General features: G+C 32.9%; 1 protein-coding gene across 1 annotated transcript; it reads left to right on the top strand.

Moving 5' to 3' along the window:
* Positions 1-5,372: 5,372 nt before the first annotated feature.
* On the top strand, positions 5,373-5,924 carry LOC107931653 (anther-specific protein BCP1). The gene has a single exon (XM_016863589.1). It carries the CDS (start codon positions 5,373-5,375, stop codon positions 5,922-5,924), a length of 552 nt encoding a protein of 183 aa, XP_016719078.1.
* The last annotated feature ends 11,419 nt before the right edge of the window (positions 5,925-17,343 follow it).

Raw genomic sequence — 17,343 nt, 5'->3', positions numbered from 1 at the left:
GTTAAGTAGAGTGTTGGAGTGTTGGAGGTTTTGAGTTCGAGTCTCTATGTGGGCATTTTGAAAAACATTTTATTTATTTATGTTTTAAGTTAAAATAATTATTTTGTTAATTTGTTTATTATTATTATTATTATTTTATTTGATTCTTCTCCTTTTTTATCACGTTTTTTTTCTCCTGTTCTTCTCCCTTTCTTCATTTTCTTTATTTTTGCTATTTTCTGTCTGTGAAAACGATTGATTTCTAGATTCTGGAACTTCGCTCCTCAGTCGTCTTCTTCGCTGTCAAAACAAGTGTGGGACTCAAACTTGACTACATTGTTTGTTTTGCTCGACTGTTTTTGCAAATATCTATAGGTTTTTCTTGATTGAGCTTTAACTTAGAAATTTGCGTGTTAGTTGGGGGAAGCGAAGGCAAAACTCCCTTTTCTGATGTACTTTGATAGGGTGAAGAATTGGGACCGTTACGATGGCCAAACTGGTGTTTTTAGAACTAAATTAGGGTGGTTTCATAGCCTCCTCAATGGCCACACGGGCGTGTGCCGAGGTACACGACCATGTGGATTTGTGAATTAGGATTTTCGGTCAATTTTGGGTTCCACATGGGCATGTGGCCGATTTGGGGATTTTTTTCAAAAACCACACGGTCGTGTCCATTGGACACACGACTGTGTGACTGATTTGGGAAATTAGGGTTCCCATACGGGAGTATGCTTCAGAACACACGGCCGTGTGACTGATTTGGGGCCTAGGGATTTCATACGGGCATGTATTATGGGACACACGGTCGTGACTGATAGCCACATGGGCGTGTGACACCTTCACACAGCCATGTCTGCCCTGCACCTAATATAAGTGAAATTGAACAGTGAGTTACATAGCCTTTTTACACGATCGTGCCCCTACACCACACGGGTTTGTGTATTTGTCACACGGCTGTGTGCTACCTCCTCACACGGGCGTTTGGATCCTCACAGGCTGGAATGCTCTACACTGCTGGAGCACACTGGCGTGTGGCCCTAACTCGCCAAATTCTGAATTTAAGGCAATTTGATTACAATCACAAATCAATGTGTTCCTACTTCTAACTAAGCTTGACTAAGGGTAATCGTGACTTCGAATTGGGTTGGATTTGTGCAACACTCGTGATTAATTGCATGAATAATCTGTTACTGATATGGAATACATTAGTGTACATCTTTCTAACTGACTGAATGTGATTGACCGTTCTGAAGGACTGTTTCTGAATGACTGTCTGAGATTGTATACTGAGTTGGTGCATTTGTATTCATACATTTGCATACATCCATTTGCAAAAACCATTTTGGGTTAGGATGTTGAAGAGAAGGAAGGCTGATTTGATCTGGCAGTTCAATTGCATTGATGATCATCATTGCCGGGCAACCTGGGGTAATATATCTGAGGATTTGTGCTAAAAGGCTCTTAAGCCTAAAATTCTGACAGCTCAGCTGCAAAATTTCTGATTAGTGCCGCAACCAGTGCTAATTGTAAGTGTAAGGATGGATGGGTTGAGTAAATCCCCACAGTAAATGTAGGGTTGGATGGAGAGGTGTGTTGGCTGGTTGGGTGGGTTCATTTTGTAACTCATATGCACTTATATGCATTTGATTGAATCTAGTTGACTGGATGTGTTACTGTGACCTAAATGATTGTACTGTGGTCTGATATGTCTGATTGACTCTTTGCAAATGACTGATTGACTGAAAGGCACTTGTGCCTAAGAGGATTCTGTAGCTATAGTTGCTACTGTTTGACTAGATAGTTATTGCGAGGGACTAAGGCCCCAACTAAAAATTGATATTGATTCTGGAAAAGGGCTTAGACCCAGTTTGTGACTACTAGAAATTACCATTATTATAACTGACAGAGATATATGACTGTAAAGTTACATAAGGTCTGTATTTGTTTTAGTCAGTCTGTAAGTATGTTCTATTTTTGAATTGCTTCTAGTTTCCTGGTTTCCCTTTTGTAGTTTAATTGGTTTGATCTCACACTGAGCTCGAATAGCTCACCTCCCTTTTCTGTTTCCCTTTTTTAGGTACAGTTTTGGATTCTGGATGCTGAACTCAATATGCGAAGGTCTCAGATAGGTTTAGAGGAATTGAACTATAAGTTTCACTTTAGTTTTTATTTGTTATTCGGTTTAAATTAAACTGTAAGGATTTATATAGCTATGGTACAAATTTCGATTCGAGTTTTATATAAGTAAATGTTTTGATTCGACATGGTAACTTATTTTGTAAAATTTACCTGCAATCACTTCGGTGATCAATGTAGCATTCCGAATTCGGTCTAAAGTTATAAGTTGCTTGGTTTCCCTCTTAGGCGGGGATATCAGGAGTAACGAACCTCAACACGTTAATTCAAGTAATCGTTGTTGATTTTTCGAAAAGTGTTGATTTCGTTGAAGGTTTTGTGTCAAAACTTTTGACATCAGTATTCTGCCTATAACTGTGTATTATTATCATTAAAGTTGGCTGATTGAGTTATTAGGTGGTCGTTTTAGGCTTTTGAAGCACTTTACATTGTTACTACTTCGAAATCAATTTATGTGTGTATTGAAAACCTCAATTTTTACAAATATCAGATGCCAAAAAACATAGCTATCGATGTCACACGACTGTGTCACATGGCCGTGTGACAGGCTGTGTGTTAGGCTGTGTAACACACTGTCTACCAAATACGAGCCACATAGGTAAGGGACATGAGCGCGTGTCCAGACTGTGGATGGGCATGTCAGTGCAGGGTTCACACTGGCATGTGTCCAGGCTGTGTATCTCACTGGGTACAGGATAAGATCACATGAGTTAAGGACACAGGCGAGTGTCTGGGTCGTGTGACTCACTGTTGCTATTAGAGACCACACGGGCCAGGGACACGGGCATGTGTCCATGCTGTGTGGCTCATTATTTGTGATTTAGGATCACATGTGCAGACAAGACGGCTGTGTGGAGCCACACGGGCATGTGGCTCAGATTTGGAATTTATTTCTAGGGCCATAAGCATTGTTTAACACAAATGTAGGCCGTCCTAGTGTATTTATGATCTGAATTAGACTGTATGAGTGCTATCTAATAATTTGAGAATGAGATATTAATTATACAAATGTATATTGATTATGATAACTGTCAATGATATTGATTTGTACCACCTAGCTATGAATTAAATCTGAAAGACTTTGTGCACATTTTTGACATCTGTAATCTAAATTTGCATTGGATGAGAATTATGTAAAGAAGGAAGTGATCTATTTTGATTTAGTGGCTAAGCCACGACTTTTATGTGAATATGGCGTTTAATCGCAATTTGATCTACAAGTAGTCTGCATCTCATTGAACGTGCCGGACTGACACTATATGGTGTGTAAGGATTAATGGGTATTTAATTCCCTTAACGTTGTGTTGGGACGGTCAGAGATGATGTGTAGTGGATGGGGTTAGGAACGACTACATCTGTTTCTAATCTGTTATGTATCTAAACTGGAATTGTCCTGCCATATAACTGATATGTTAAATCTATACTGAATATTCTCTAATTCTGGTTGGAACTTGAGATTCAAGAATTTATTATTATAATTGTACTCTAGTTGAATCTATTTCTGTTATACACTGGGTTCACAAATCATTTTGTTGTTGACTGAATTTTAGGTAGCTCATAGTCTTGGTTGGGTTGGTGTTGTGGAAGCTCAGTTAGTCTGCTTTATCACCCCTTTCATTATAGTGTTAAACATTTTAATATTCTTTAGTAGTATGTCTTTTCAGACTGTTGAATGATAGACTGGCTTTTCTAATTATTATAATTTATCGAATGGTTTTCTTTTATTTATGTTTATAAAAGGTGGGTTTTACTAGGAACATCAATGTAACTTTTTAGACTTGGCTTTGATGCCTAAGATAGGTTTGGGGTGTTACAATATCACATAAACATATAAAATCCTCTGCAAACTTAAGATGTACATCGCCACAAATAGATATGAACAAAATAAGCAAAATATCATAAGGTAGGAAGAGAACTAAAACTATCTTGAATTTGGATGAATTCGTCGGAATAGTGAAATCTAGAATCATAGGAGATTCTAAATGAAGTACATATCCTGAGCACACTAATAAAAAGATAAAAAAATAAAATAAAATAAAGAGGCGACAAAACAAATAGACAAAAATCAAAAAAATAATAATAGTAAAGTACATAATAAAATAAAATAAAGCACAGAATTCTGAATAAAATAAAATAAAGCACAAAATTCTGAAAAATAAAATAAAAAAATAACAAGAAAAATAAAAGAAAAATAAAAATAAAAATAAAATAAATAAAACATAAAACTAAATAAAATTTAAATAATTCAAAAGAAAATAACAAAAAAATCTAACACTTTTTAATAACTAACTTAGCAGAATAAAAATGGAAAAAATAAAAAATTAAAATTAAAATTAAAACAATACTAATACTTGTAATGATAATAATATAATAAAACTAATATAATAAGAAATAAAATAAACAAAAAGAGGGGGTGGTTGGTTGGGTGGTATCCATGCTACTGTGGTGGGGAGAGAGGAAGGAACAAAGGAGAGAAAAAAATGAAAACTCCTAGCATTAAAAGATGGTACACGGTCATGTGAGCCACACGGTTGTGTATCATTTTAAGACTGTATAACCTATTAAAAAATTTAAAAACTTGCTCTAATATGAAAAATTATGACTTCATATATTTCAACAACACCATCGAAGTATATAATATATGACACATTAAAACAAATATTGCAGTTGCAAAATACTACAAAGTCAACCTAATAATTCAAATTACATTTTAAAATTTTATATTATAATAATTTAATATAATATATTCAAGATCATTTTAACTATATTACAATAATATTGAACGTGTCATTAAAACTAGTATATTAATGTTTATTTTTATTCACTAAAGAAATCAAGATAAACCCTTAGACTTTCTATCTAATAAATCTTATTTTTCACCTTAAAAATTTCAAACTCAACAACTCAAGAACATGAATCAAACAATTGAAAGATTTTGTTATAAGGTAAAATATGGTTACAACTATATTTGGTTTAGTGTAAAATTTAAAAGGAAAAATATTAGTATATACTAAACATCAACTACTAAATTAGCATTTTATTTCTAAATTATTTTCCTAACAAATAGAAGTTAAAAAACCCTCACAAAAATGCAACAAAACCTTAAAATATTTTTGTAAGATGTTAAAATGGTTTAGCATCATCCCCCAAAAAAAGCAATTCCGTTACATAAAGAAATATATATATACACACATTAATACTTCATCAAAGACAAGTTAATACATATATAAGAATCTATCGAGAAGCAAAAGAGAAAGATGGCCCGCCAAGATCTTATTGTTGTTGCACTTGTTTTCATAGCCGTGGTTGGGGCATTTGCCACTAATAAATCACCTTCACCAACCCCTTCCAAGGCTTCTTCCCCTGCAAAGTCGCCATCTTCTTCTTTTTTGGCTTCCTCTACCAAGTCCTATTCTGCTAAGTCGCTGACACCATCCTCGAACAGGCCTTCTTCATCACCATCGAAGTTCGATGGAAGAGCACCCAAATCATCTCCTGTTGGAGCCCCAAAGAGTTTTTCGAGCTCTTCCTCTCCTAGCCATAGTAAAAGTGACAGCCCCGAGACCAAAGAAGGATCCTCTTTTGACGCCAAGTCACTTGAGGACGTCTCATCCCCTCCTTCACCAAATGTCACTGACAAAGTTTTGTCTCTTCTTCATGCCCTAAAAAGCAAGGGCGATGCAGTTGATAGTGAAAGCCCGAATTCCAATAATGACAATCCTGCACCAGCACCATTTTATTCTGATGCAGCTAAAGCCATCATTGGCATCACTAATATTGTAGTTTTTACCGGATTCTTACTCTTTTAAGCATCCCATGATATTGTGATTGGTTATTTTATGTTACATATTTGTTTATTTATTATATTTTTTAATTAAATTGTTTTTATCATTTGTGTTATTTACCTGGTTTCTTGATTTAATTACTATAATTGTTTAGTTATTTTAGTGAGTGAAATAAATAAGTTTTTGATAATGGTAATCATTCTTCCCCTTGGATTTGATCATAAGAATACTTTCTTCAATGGATTTATTTCATTGTAAATATTATTTTTCAATGACACCATGTACTTGTAATTGTTGAAGCGACATTGGTGGAGAATTTCTATGTTGGGCAAAAAAAATTGTTGCTATTAAATATCATTATTATCACTTTTAAAGTTTATGAAGATGAGACCTCAATAAAGGTTAATTTTAGGCCTTATGTATCTTACATTTTCATTGTTTCTAAGTTTTTAAAATTTTCAATTAGTCCCCCAATTTTATCTTTGCATTTGAATATATTATATTTTTAGTTCGGTTATTGAACTTTTTTGAATAAGGAAATTATGGATTTTTTTTGTAAGTATATAACATTGGGTTAAGAGATTAAATTATTTATTGGTCAAGTTGGGCTCATACGCGGCGTGAACATCCTATATAGTTACCTAAACTTGATTTAACCTATCATATGGATTTCAAATTTTGCCCATGCAAGCATGTGTTTGAAACTAGCTAAAAACCAAGACATTTTAGGCTTATCTATATTCTATATAAATTTTTTATTAAAAATGTTAATTTTTTAAAATATCTATAAATTTGATAAATATCATTCTATTAAAATTTTAATTACAAATAAGTAAATTCAATATTTTTAATATTTATGCATTTTATTTCTTTCTCACTTAACATAAATTACATAATATCTAAAAATGAAAATTAACATTTATAAAATTTGAAAGTGGGCCAAACTAGGTTCAAAACATGAATATTGCATCCCAAGATAATTTTTTTCGATCCAAATATCAAGGAGACCTTTAGACTTTGACAAATAAACCAACCCTTAAATAGGTCAACAAGTGACTTTTTTTTTCCCATGATTAACCATACCAATGGTTGATAAGGTCAATCATAAAACCCACTATACTCATAAATAAGCATTGATTTCAAAAACTTTCATAATTTGAACTTATAATCCTTCCTTCTTTCCATTTAATGATACTTGTTGACCTAAAGCCATTGCTAAGTCTATAAGTTGCTAATTCTTTAAGCAATAAGATATGAGAAGAACTTGTTGCGGAAGTGGGCACTTCTGCAAAAACTGCAAATGGTGTAATGTAAGTAAGAGGAAATTTTTTCACTGTTTGGTTTTCCTGCGTGTGCGGAGCATAGCTAAATGGGATGTAACAACCCGGTTTTTAGCTAAATCAGAATAGTGGTTTTGGGACCACAAATCCGAGGTCAAAATTTTTTTAATATTATTTTTGATGTTTACATCATGTGATTTTATATGTGTGAAAGTTTCGTGAAATAATTTTAGTGTTTGAGTGCTTAATTTGAGAAAATGACCTAATCGCGTAAAATGCAAAAGTTGCATTCTATTTGTTAAAAGTGCTTAATTGCTATAGCTTATTAAATAAAAGGTCCTTATGTTGTAATTAGACCATTGATAGTGGAGATGGACATAAATGGCCTTATAATTTATGATTAAATGGTTTATTAATCAAGGGTAAAATGGTAAACAAAGTATTAAGTTAAAATAAATAAAAGAAAAACAATTTGAAGCTTATATTCTCATCTTTTAAACCAAAATTGAAGAAAGAAATAGGGTTTTGAATGCTTAAACCATTCGACACTTGTGTGGCTTAATTGAGGTATGTTTCGAGCTCGGTTTTTGATGATTTCTACTTTTTGTGATCGTTGCTTTGAGTTCTAGCTAGCCCGTGTCTTAATTTTTGGAATTGATGATGATTTTGTAAAGTGCCATTGATGAATGCTTGAGTTCTTAAATGTGTGATGTTGGAAAATGAGTATTTGTTGACAGATTATCATGTTTTATAAAGTGATTTTTAGTGAAATTGTCATTTAAGGATTAAGTTGTAAAATGTGTAAATTGAGGGGTTGAAATGAGAAATAGATGAAACATATGGGCTTCTAGGGGCACTATGGTAATTCGGCCAAGCATGAGTTAAATTGAATTTTGTGAACTATGTGAATTTTGTGAATTTATGAAATAGGGACTAAATTGTAAAAAAATGTGAAACTTTAGGGCTAAAGTGCAAAAATGCCCAAATGTATATTTTTGGATGAAATTGAATGAATAGGTGATTAAATGAATTAATTTTGAATACATATAGATCAAGAAAAGAGGAATTCGGACTTAGATCAAGGCAAGAACAAAGTACTCGATTAATCGGCTAGTTTCATTGTTCTACGACCGAAGTAAGTTCGTAGATGTTAATTTCATTATAAATAAATTTTATATGCTTTGTTATTGCATAAAATGTGTTTATGAGATTGTGGATAATGTTTGAATTATGAATACGGCTATACGTAAGTGTTCAACGATGAAATCGACAAGCAAAATTTCCCGGTTAAACCTTAAGTATAGTGGTGATGATAATGTAATGACATTAAGTTAACGCATTGGCTTCGGGCCACGATATAGGCACTTCGGGTGCATATAATACCTTGATTTGGCTACGGGCCATGGTATAGGTATTTTGAGAAGAGCTACCTTGATTTGGTTACGGGCCATGGTATAGGTACTTATCAATTTTGATTCATGAGTATCCGATTTCTATCCCTAATGGTTCAACAGATAAATGAATGCCGTGGTTGAGAAAGAGGTTAATACGAGGTGATACGGGTATGTACAGAACTTATTCAAGTACTACATCGAGAAAGTTTAATGAAATAGTATTTAATCATGTTTGAGACATGAATAAGGTTTGTGTTAATGTAATGTTTATTTGGTACTGTGCAAATGGTTGAATTATATTATTTTATGAATTGAATTAATTAACTACGAACTTACTAAGCTATGAAGCTTACTGTGTGTTATTTGTCTATGTTTTATAGATAATCAAAGCTAGCTTAGACTCGGGGATCATCGGGAAATGTCGTCACACTATCAATCATTTGATGGTACTTTTTGTAACGCCCCCTTACCCGAGACCGTCGCCGGAGTCGAGCACGAGGCATTACTAAACTTATTTGAGCACTTAAACAAATTCGGACAAGCTGTCCAACTGCATCATAGTTGCTTAAAAATTCATATCTCGAGTTCCGAAACTCGAAATCCAATTCCGTAAATTTTTCCTGAAACTAGACTCATATATCTATCTACTAATTTTTTTTAGAATTTTTGGTTGGGCTAATTAGTACAGTTTATTAGTTAAAGTCTCCCCTGTTTCACGGTTCGACTACTCTGACCTCTGTGTATTACGAATCAGATATCTCCCTGTACAGAGCTTAAATGACTATGCCGTTTGTTTCTAATAAAACTAGACTCAATAAGGAATCTGTAAATATAAAGCATGACTTCTAATTATCTTTTTAAAATTTATGGTGAATTTCCAAATTTAGAACAGGGGATCCAAAAATCGCTCTGGCCCTGTTTCACAAAAATTTAAACATCTCATAAAATATAGATCATATACCTGTTTCGCTTCTTCCATATGAAAATAGACTCATCAAGCTTCGATTCCATAACTTATTCATTATTTAATTCCATTTCTACTATTTTTAGTGATTTTTCAAATTCTCATCTCTACTGCTGTCTGAATCTATTTTATGGTAAATTTTACCTATTTCATGGTTTCCATGGATTAACTAGCAATTTGACATACATAACACCAAATATGATCATGATTAGCCATTCCAATGGCTAATCATTACCAAGCATTTCCATACCACTCAATAACCATATCATAAGACCATATATACAAAATGATTATAATGCTATACATGCCATACTCAAAATATACAAGCCATTATGCCAAGATGGTATACGGATAGTGTGAGTGGGCCTCCGACCGTTCCCGATTTCCGAGCTAGCTTGTCAAAACTATAAGGAATGAAAAGGAGGGAGTAAGCATAAATGCTTAGTAAGTCCATATGAAATTAATAAGCAATTACCAACATGCTTTTAAGATAAAACACCACAATTGTACAATTTCTAATGATTTTCTAAAATCATAACAGGGGATCTCGAAGTCATTCAAACTCTGTCTCACAACAATTTAAATATCTTATAACATAAAATCCAATTGCATGCACCGTTTCCTCTATATGAAACTAGACTCATCAGGCTTTAATCTCATATTTTATTCAGCCCTTAACTCAATTTCCATAATTTATGGTGAATTTCAAAAGATACACTACTGCAGTAATCCAAAACTGCCAAGGCCGTATTTATTCATTCACCACTATTATTCACTAAATCCATACAATATCATTTCATCCATCATGGTAAGAATACATAATTATGCTTCATAAGCATAGATCCATAATCTCAATGTCATCAAGTATCAAGAACTTATTCCAAATCGTGTCATTTTCATAGTATTCACCAATTCTTAATCTTTTCGGGCCATTTTACATTTTCGTTCATAATCAAATTAGGGAACAACTACGGAATTGAGTACCTCATTATCACAATGCCATAGTAAAATTATGGTCTTGCACATAGTCACATATCACATACCGAGGCCATAGCCCAGCCATGGTCTTATACGGATCACATATCACACTGATGCCATATCCCAGATATGGTCTTATACAATAGCACATATCACACCGATGCCATATCCTGGATATGGTCTTATACGGAAGCACAAATCACATTTCTCCGAAGCCATAGCCCAGCTATGGTCTTATACGGAAATCACATTTCACATGCTGCCATGGTCCAACCATGGTCTTTTCCGTCAATTCGTCTTAGCCACTGAATGAAAGTACTCAAGTCCGTTGTTCCATTTAATTTGTACTTTTATTCAAATATCATTTTACAATTATCACAGTTTAATGACATTTTATATACAATAATATACTATATCATTCATGAAATTTTCATTTCAAAACATTAAATTACACATTGCATTATTAAAAATCATATGAACTTACCTCGATATAAAATATTAGCAATCGAGCCTATTCCTCGTAAACTTTATTTTTCCCTCGATCACGACTTGAATCTCGTTTCTCTTGATCTATAATATAAATTATTTCTACTCATTAGCATTTATTTGATTTCTACTTCACTTCACAATTTATGCTGTTCAAATTTCGAAATTACACTTTTACCCTAAAATTTACAGTTTTTACAATTTAGTCCCTACTCAATTCACCCATCAATTGAACTAATTTTTTCTCAATTAACACTTAAATTTATCATTATAAATTATTTCACAACCTTTGATATTCTCAATTTCAACACCAACATCTAATTCACAACTTTTTCACAATTAGGTCCTAAATGCCATTTTCTATCAAAATGACTTAATAAAACAACCTTAATATGAAATTAGAACTTCAATTTCATAATAATTCATCATATACTACCCTTACTCAGCCAGGGTAACTTCCAATTTCACCCACCAAATCAAAAACTAATGAATTAGATGATTGGACCTAATTGTAAAAGTCACCAAAACATAAAAATTACTGAGAAATAGTAAAAATTGAACTTACATGGTGTAAAAATATGAAAAACCAGCATAGGAGACCTGGTACGACGTTTCTGGCTGAGAAAGATGAAGAAAATGTCTAGATTTTTCAATTACATCATTATTTAATTACTAACTTTTATGCTATTTCTAATTTTGCCCCTTGTTCACATTGTTTTCTTGCTTATTTCATACCCAAACCGTCCAGCCATTAACCTTTGGGTCTAATTGCTCTTTAAATCCATCTTTTTAAATACTTAAGCTATTTAATCACATCCCACAATTTTACAATTAGTTCAATTTAGTCCTTTTCACCTAATTAACTACCGAAATCTTAAAATTTCTTGACGAAACTTTAATACTAACTTATTTACACTCCATAAATATTTCTAAAAATATTTATGGCTCGGTTTATGAATTCGAGGTCTCGATACCTCATTTTAGACCCAATTTACTTATTAAATTCTTTTCTCTCTTTTTTTTTACACAAAATTCACTAATTCAAAATTCTTCTAAATTCACACTTGACTCATAATTATTAATTTATTAAATTTTTAAACATACTTGTCGGATTTAGTGATCTCAAATCATTGTTCCGATATCACTGAAATTTGGGCCGTTACAACTCTCCCCCTTTAGGGATTTTCGTCCCCGAAAATCTTACTGGAAAAGTGGTCTTCACTTAGATTCTTCAATTTCATATTCGGTGCTGAAGAACTTTCACTCAGGCGGTGCCTCCAATATATCTCTTTAATTTCTCATATATTCTGAAAGCTTACGGACTCATCTCTTAATTGTTCTTAAATTTTCAACCCTTCTCAGTTTCCCATGATATCATGACATAAAACCTGTATCTCAACTTGATTTAATGGAGACCGAAATTCCAAGAAATCCAACAATCAAAGAGAGCTGAAATTCCATGAATCTGATGAGTAGGAATTCATTCAATACCGATATGATTTATAGATCTCGCCAAACATTTAAGAATAGGATACATCACATTTTCCTCTTTCCGCCATAGAAATAATTCTGATATGGCCTCAAGAATAATCCTTTTCATTTCCATCCCAATATCAACACTGGCAAGGATAATTTTGATAGATCACAATGCTCGGCTTTAACCTCTTTAATAACTCAGATTTTATGGAACATCGAATGCTCTAAACTATCACATTACCTCACTGTCTTGAAACATATCACAATTCATACAACAGTACATTACTAAAAGTCAGGAAGTCTTTGCTCAATGTAGACTAGTCTAGTTCAGACGCTTCGGTTACCAATATTCTCATCTATCCGAACTCTGTCAACATGTAATAAACTTTTCAGCTTTCACAAGAAGAAAACCTTATCATTCATAGTGACTTTAACTAATATCCAACTCTTTCTAATAAATATACACTTCTCGTTCAGACTATTTACTCTTTTATCAGCACAAAAATGAAATTCTATTATCAAACTTGAGAAAAATAATCTTGACATAATTGTCACACGAAATCTTTCAAATAAATAATTCACCATACCGACTGAAACTCGCGTTTTTATCACCTATGCCTTTACTGATGTCAAATCCTTACACAGAAATTAGAAAAAAAAAATCCCAATACTAAAATCACCACATTACCAAGATCAAATTAGAAGTATAGTCATATTTGACATGATTATCACAAGCTGAAGAACGTACTTCGAACATGAGTCGTAATTGACAAATTATGGAGCAAAGATAAAAAGAAAACCGAATAAAGAAATCCAAAATAGAGAAACCCAGAATAAAGAAATCCAGAATAAAGAGATCCAGGATAAAGAAACCCAAGATACGATACTATGCCAGAGAATCGAAAACCAAACTTATAGAGAAAATACAGAATACCCCGATAATTCTTCAAAGAAAGAAAGTCTAAAAGAAAACATCATTTAATCCCACTAGAGTCAAATATAACAAGAACAATATATCTTCCCATACATATATATCAGATGAAGCATCAAGTAGAAGAAACAAAATCATAATATCATACGTATTCTTTCATCAATTCTTATCAGACAAAATGAAATAGAATACCCGATGAAATAGAGCAATATAAATTATAAACCAGTCAGATTACCAATGCTTTCATCCAACACCAGGATTAAAAGACATTCCCATATAACAAAAATTTCTTCAGAAGATCAATAGCCATAGAAATATTTCTGAGAACGGGTAAACACATAGAACATCTCAAAAGAGACTGCTAAATCTGCCCAGTCATAACTATCACACTCATATAGTTCACATTTCAAATATCATTTCCCTAACTAGTTCTGCCGTCACAAATTTCATATTAAACCATTCACTAAAGAAGGCTAGTTCTGAATAAATTTCGATTTACTCTTTTCTCGACCTTGCACCTGAGTAATTCGATTTACCAAAGAGAATTCCTTCTCTAATTGGGACAGTGCATAACTCCAATAATCTTTACATCAATCCGATACTTTACTGTGTCAGACTTTACTTATCAGCTCATTTTCAATCTCTGATCATACTTATAATTATTCTATCACTAAACTCTTTGGTTTCTCAACTGGAAACTTATTCAATACAAATCTGATGAAATTCCATTATAAGTACCACTTCGGTAAGGGGGAGGGGTTGTAGGACCTCTGACTCGACTTTCTTATACATACACATATGACACAACTTCCATCATCATAGCAACATCATCAAAATCATATCATTTATTCAGGCAATGCAATATTCATGTTGGCTTACTCAAATTTTCCCATTGTCCCATTTAGACAATATACTTATGCATACATTCTATGTTTTCTAGATAACTTTACTTATCCATTCATTTATTTAAATTAATTCATGTTCATGACATCATATAAGGCCAAACAAACACAGATATTTGCATCACAATCACAACATTCATTTCGTGCATCATCATGTACATATCATTACAATCATATAATTCAGTCCAACAATTTAACATAGATAAGTTCATTTCATTATAATCCTTTATCTCATAAAAATTATATATCATTAACATTCATCAACATTCAACGTCCAATCAAGGCTAGGACATTTTCATTCGTATCATGATATTATGACCTTTATTCATACCTCTACTACTTTCTATTTTTTTTTCCGTTCATCTTATCAAGTAAGCCACATACACTACATCATATGAGTATTAAGCAAATATGGATATTTATCATAACATGAACTTTCATCTCACATATTATCACATATGTATCATAAACTTTTATTCATACTTTTCTGAACCGAGACTTATCATAATCATAACTTTACTCAAATACCTTCACATAATATTGAACATGGTCAGCGCAGCTCGGTTGGAGAGTACCCTGTATAAATAAGACGGTACTTATACGCGTCGGAAAACATCACACTATCACAGATCAGTGGCATGGCATGTATAGCTAAACTTTTACACATACTAAGTTAGTACGAGAACCGACTAAACCTGCTCTGATACCAATAAATGTAACGCCCCCTTACCCGAGACCGTCGCCGGAGTCGAGCACGAGGCATTACTAAACTTATTTGAGCACTTAAACAAATTCGGACAAGCTGTCCAACTGCATCATAGTTGCTTAAAAATTCATATCTCGAGTTCCGAAACTCGAAATCCAATTCCGTAAATTTTTCCTGAAACTAGACTCATATATCTATCTACTAATTTTTTTTTAGAATTTTTGGTTGGGCTAATTAGTACAGTTTATTAGTTAAAGTCTCCCCTGTTTCAGGGCTCGACTACTCTGACCTCTGTGTATTACGAATCAGATATCTCCCTGTACAGAGCTTAAATGACTATGTCGTTTGTTTCTAATAAAACTAGACTCAATAAGGAATCTGTAAATATAAAGCATGACTTCTAATTATCTTTTTAAAATTTATGGTGAATTTCCAAATTTAGAACAGGGGATCCAAAAATCGCTCTGGCCCTGTTTCACAAAAATTTAAACATCTCATAAAATATAGATCATATACCTGTTTCGCTTCTTCCATATGAAAATAGACTCATCAAGCTTCGATTCCATAACTTATTCATTATTTAATTCCATTTCTACTATTTTTAGTGATTTTTCAAATTCTCATCTCTACTGCTGTCTGAATCTATTTTATGGTAAATTTTACCTATTTCATGGTTTCCATGGATTAACTAGCAATTTGACATACATAACACCAAATATGATCATGATTAGCCATTCCAATGGCTAATCATTACCAAGCATTTCCATACCACTCAATAACCATATCATAAGACCATATATACAAAATGATTATAATGCTATACATGCCATACTCAAAATATACAAGCCATTATGCCAAGATGGTATACGGATAGTGTGAGTGGGCCTCCGACCGTTCCCGATTTCCGAGCTAGCTTGTCAAAACTATAAGGAATGAAAAGGAGGGAGTAAGCATAAATGCTTAGTAAGTCCATATGAAATTAATAAGCAATTACCAACATGCTTTTAAGATAAAACACCACAATTGTACAATTTCTAATGATTTTCTAAAATCATAACAGGGGATCTCGAAGTCATTCAAACTCTGTCTCACAACAATTTAAATATCTTATAACATAAAATCCAATTGCATGCACCGTTTCCTCTATATGAAACTAGACTCATCAGGCTTTAATCTCATATTTTATTCAGCCCTTAACTCAATTTCCATAATTTATGGTGAATTTCAAAAGATACACTACTGCAGTAATCCAAAACTGCCAAGGCCATATTTATTCATTCACCACTATTATTCACTAAATCCATACAATATCATTTCATCCATCATGGTAAGAATACATAATTATGCTTCATAAGCATAGATCCATAATCTCAATGTCATCAAGTATCAAGAACTTATTCCAAATCGTGTCATTTTCATAGTATTCACCAATTCTTAATCTTTTCGGGCCATTTTACATTTTCGTTCATAATCAAATTAGGGAACAACTACGGAATTGAGTACCTCATTATCACAATGCCATAGTAAAATTATGGTCTTGCACATAGTCACATATCACATACCGAGGCCATAGCCCAGCCATGGTCTTATACGGATCACATATCACACTGATGCCATATCCAGATATGGTCTTATACAGTAGCACATATCACACCGATGCCATATCCTGGATATGGTCTTATACGGAAGCACAAATCACATTTCTCCGAAGCCATAGCCCAACTATGGTCTTATACGGAAATCACATTTCACATGCTGCCATGGTCCAACCATGGTCTTTTCCGTCAATTCCTCTTAGCCACTGAATGAAAGTACTCAAGTCCGTTGTTCCATTTAATTTGTACTTTTATTCAAATATCATTTTACAATTATCACAGTTTAATGACATTTTATATACAATAATATACTATATCATTCATGAAATTTTCATTTCAAAACATTAAATTACACATTGCATTATTAAAAATCATATGAACTTACCTCGATATAAAATATTAGCAATCGAGACTATTCCTCGTAAACTTTATTTTTCCCTCGATCACGACTTGAATCTCGTTTCTCTTGATCTATTAAATAAATTATTTCTACTCATTAGCATTTATTTGATTTCTACTTCACTTCACAATTTATGCTGTTCAAATTTTGAAATTACACTTTTACCCTAAAATTTACAGTTTTTACAATTTAGTCCCTACTCAATTCACCCATCAATTGAACTAATTTTTTCTCAATTAACACTTAAATTTATCATTATAAATTATTTCACAACCTTTGATATTCTCAATTTCAACACCAACATCTAATTCACAACTTTTTCACAATTAGG

Source organism: Gossypium hirsutum, chromosome A02 (genome assembly GCF_007990345.1).
Source record: "Gossypium hirsutum isolate 1008001.06 chromosome A02, Gossypium_hirsutum_v2.1, whole genome shotgun sequence".
In the NCBI taxonomy this organism is placed as follows: Eukaryota; Viridiplantae; Streptophyta; class Magnoliopsida; order Malvales; family Malvaceae; genus Gossypium; species Gossypium hirsutum.
The sequence above is the reverse complement of the archived record's forward strand: the minus strand, read 5'-3'. Positions and strand labels throughout refer to the sequence as shown.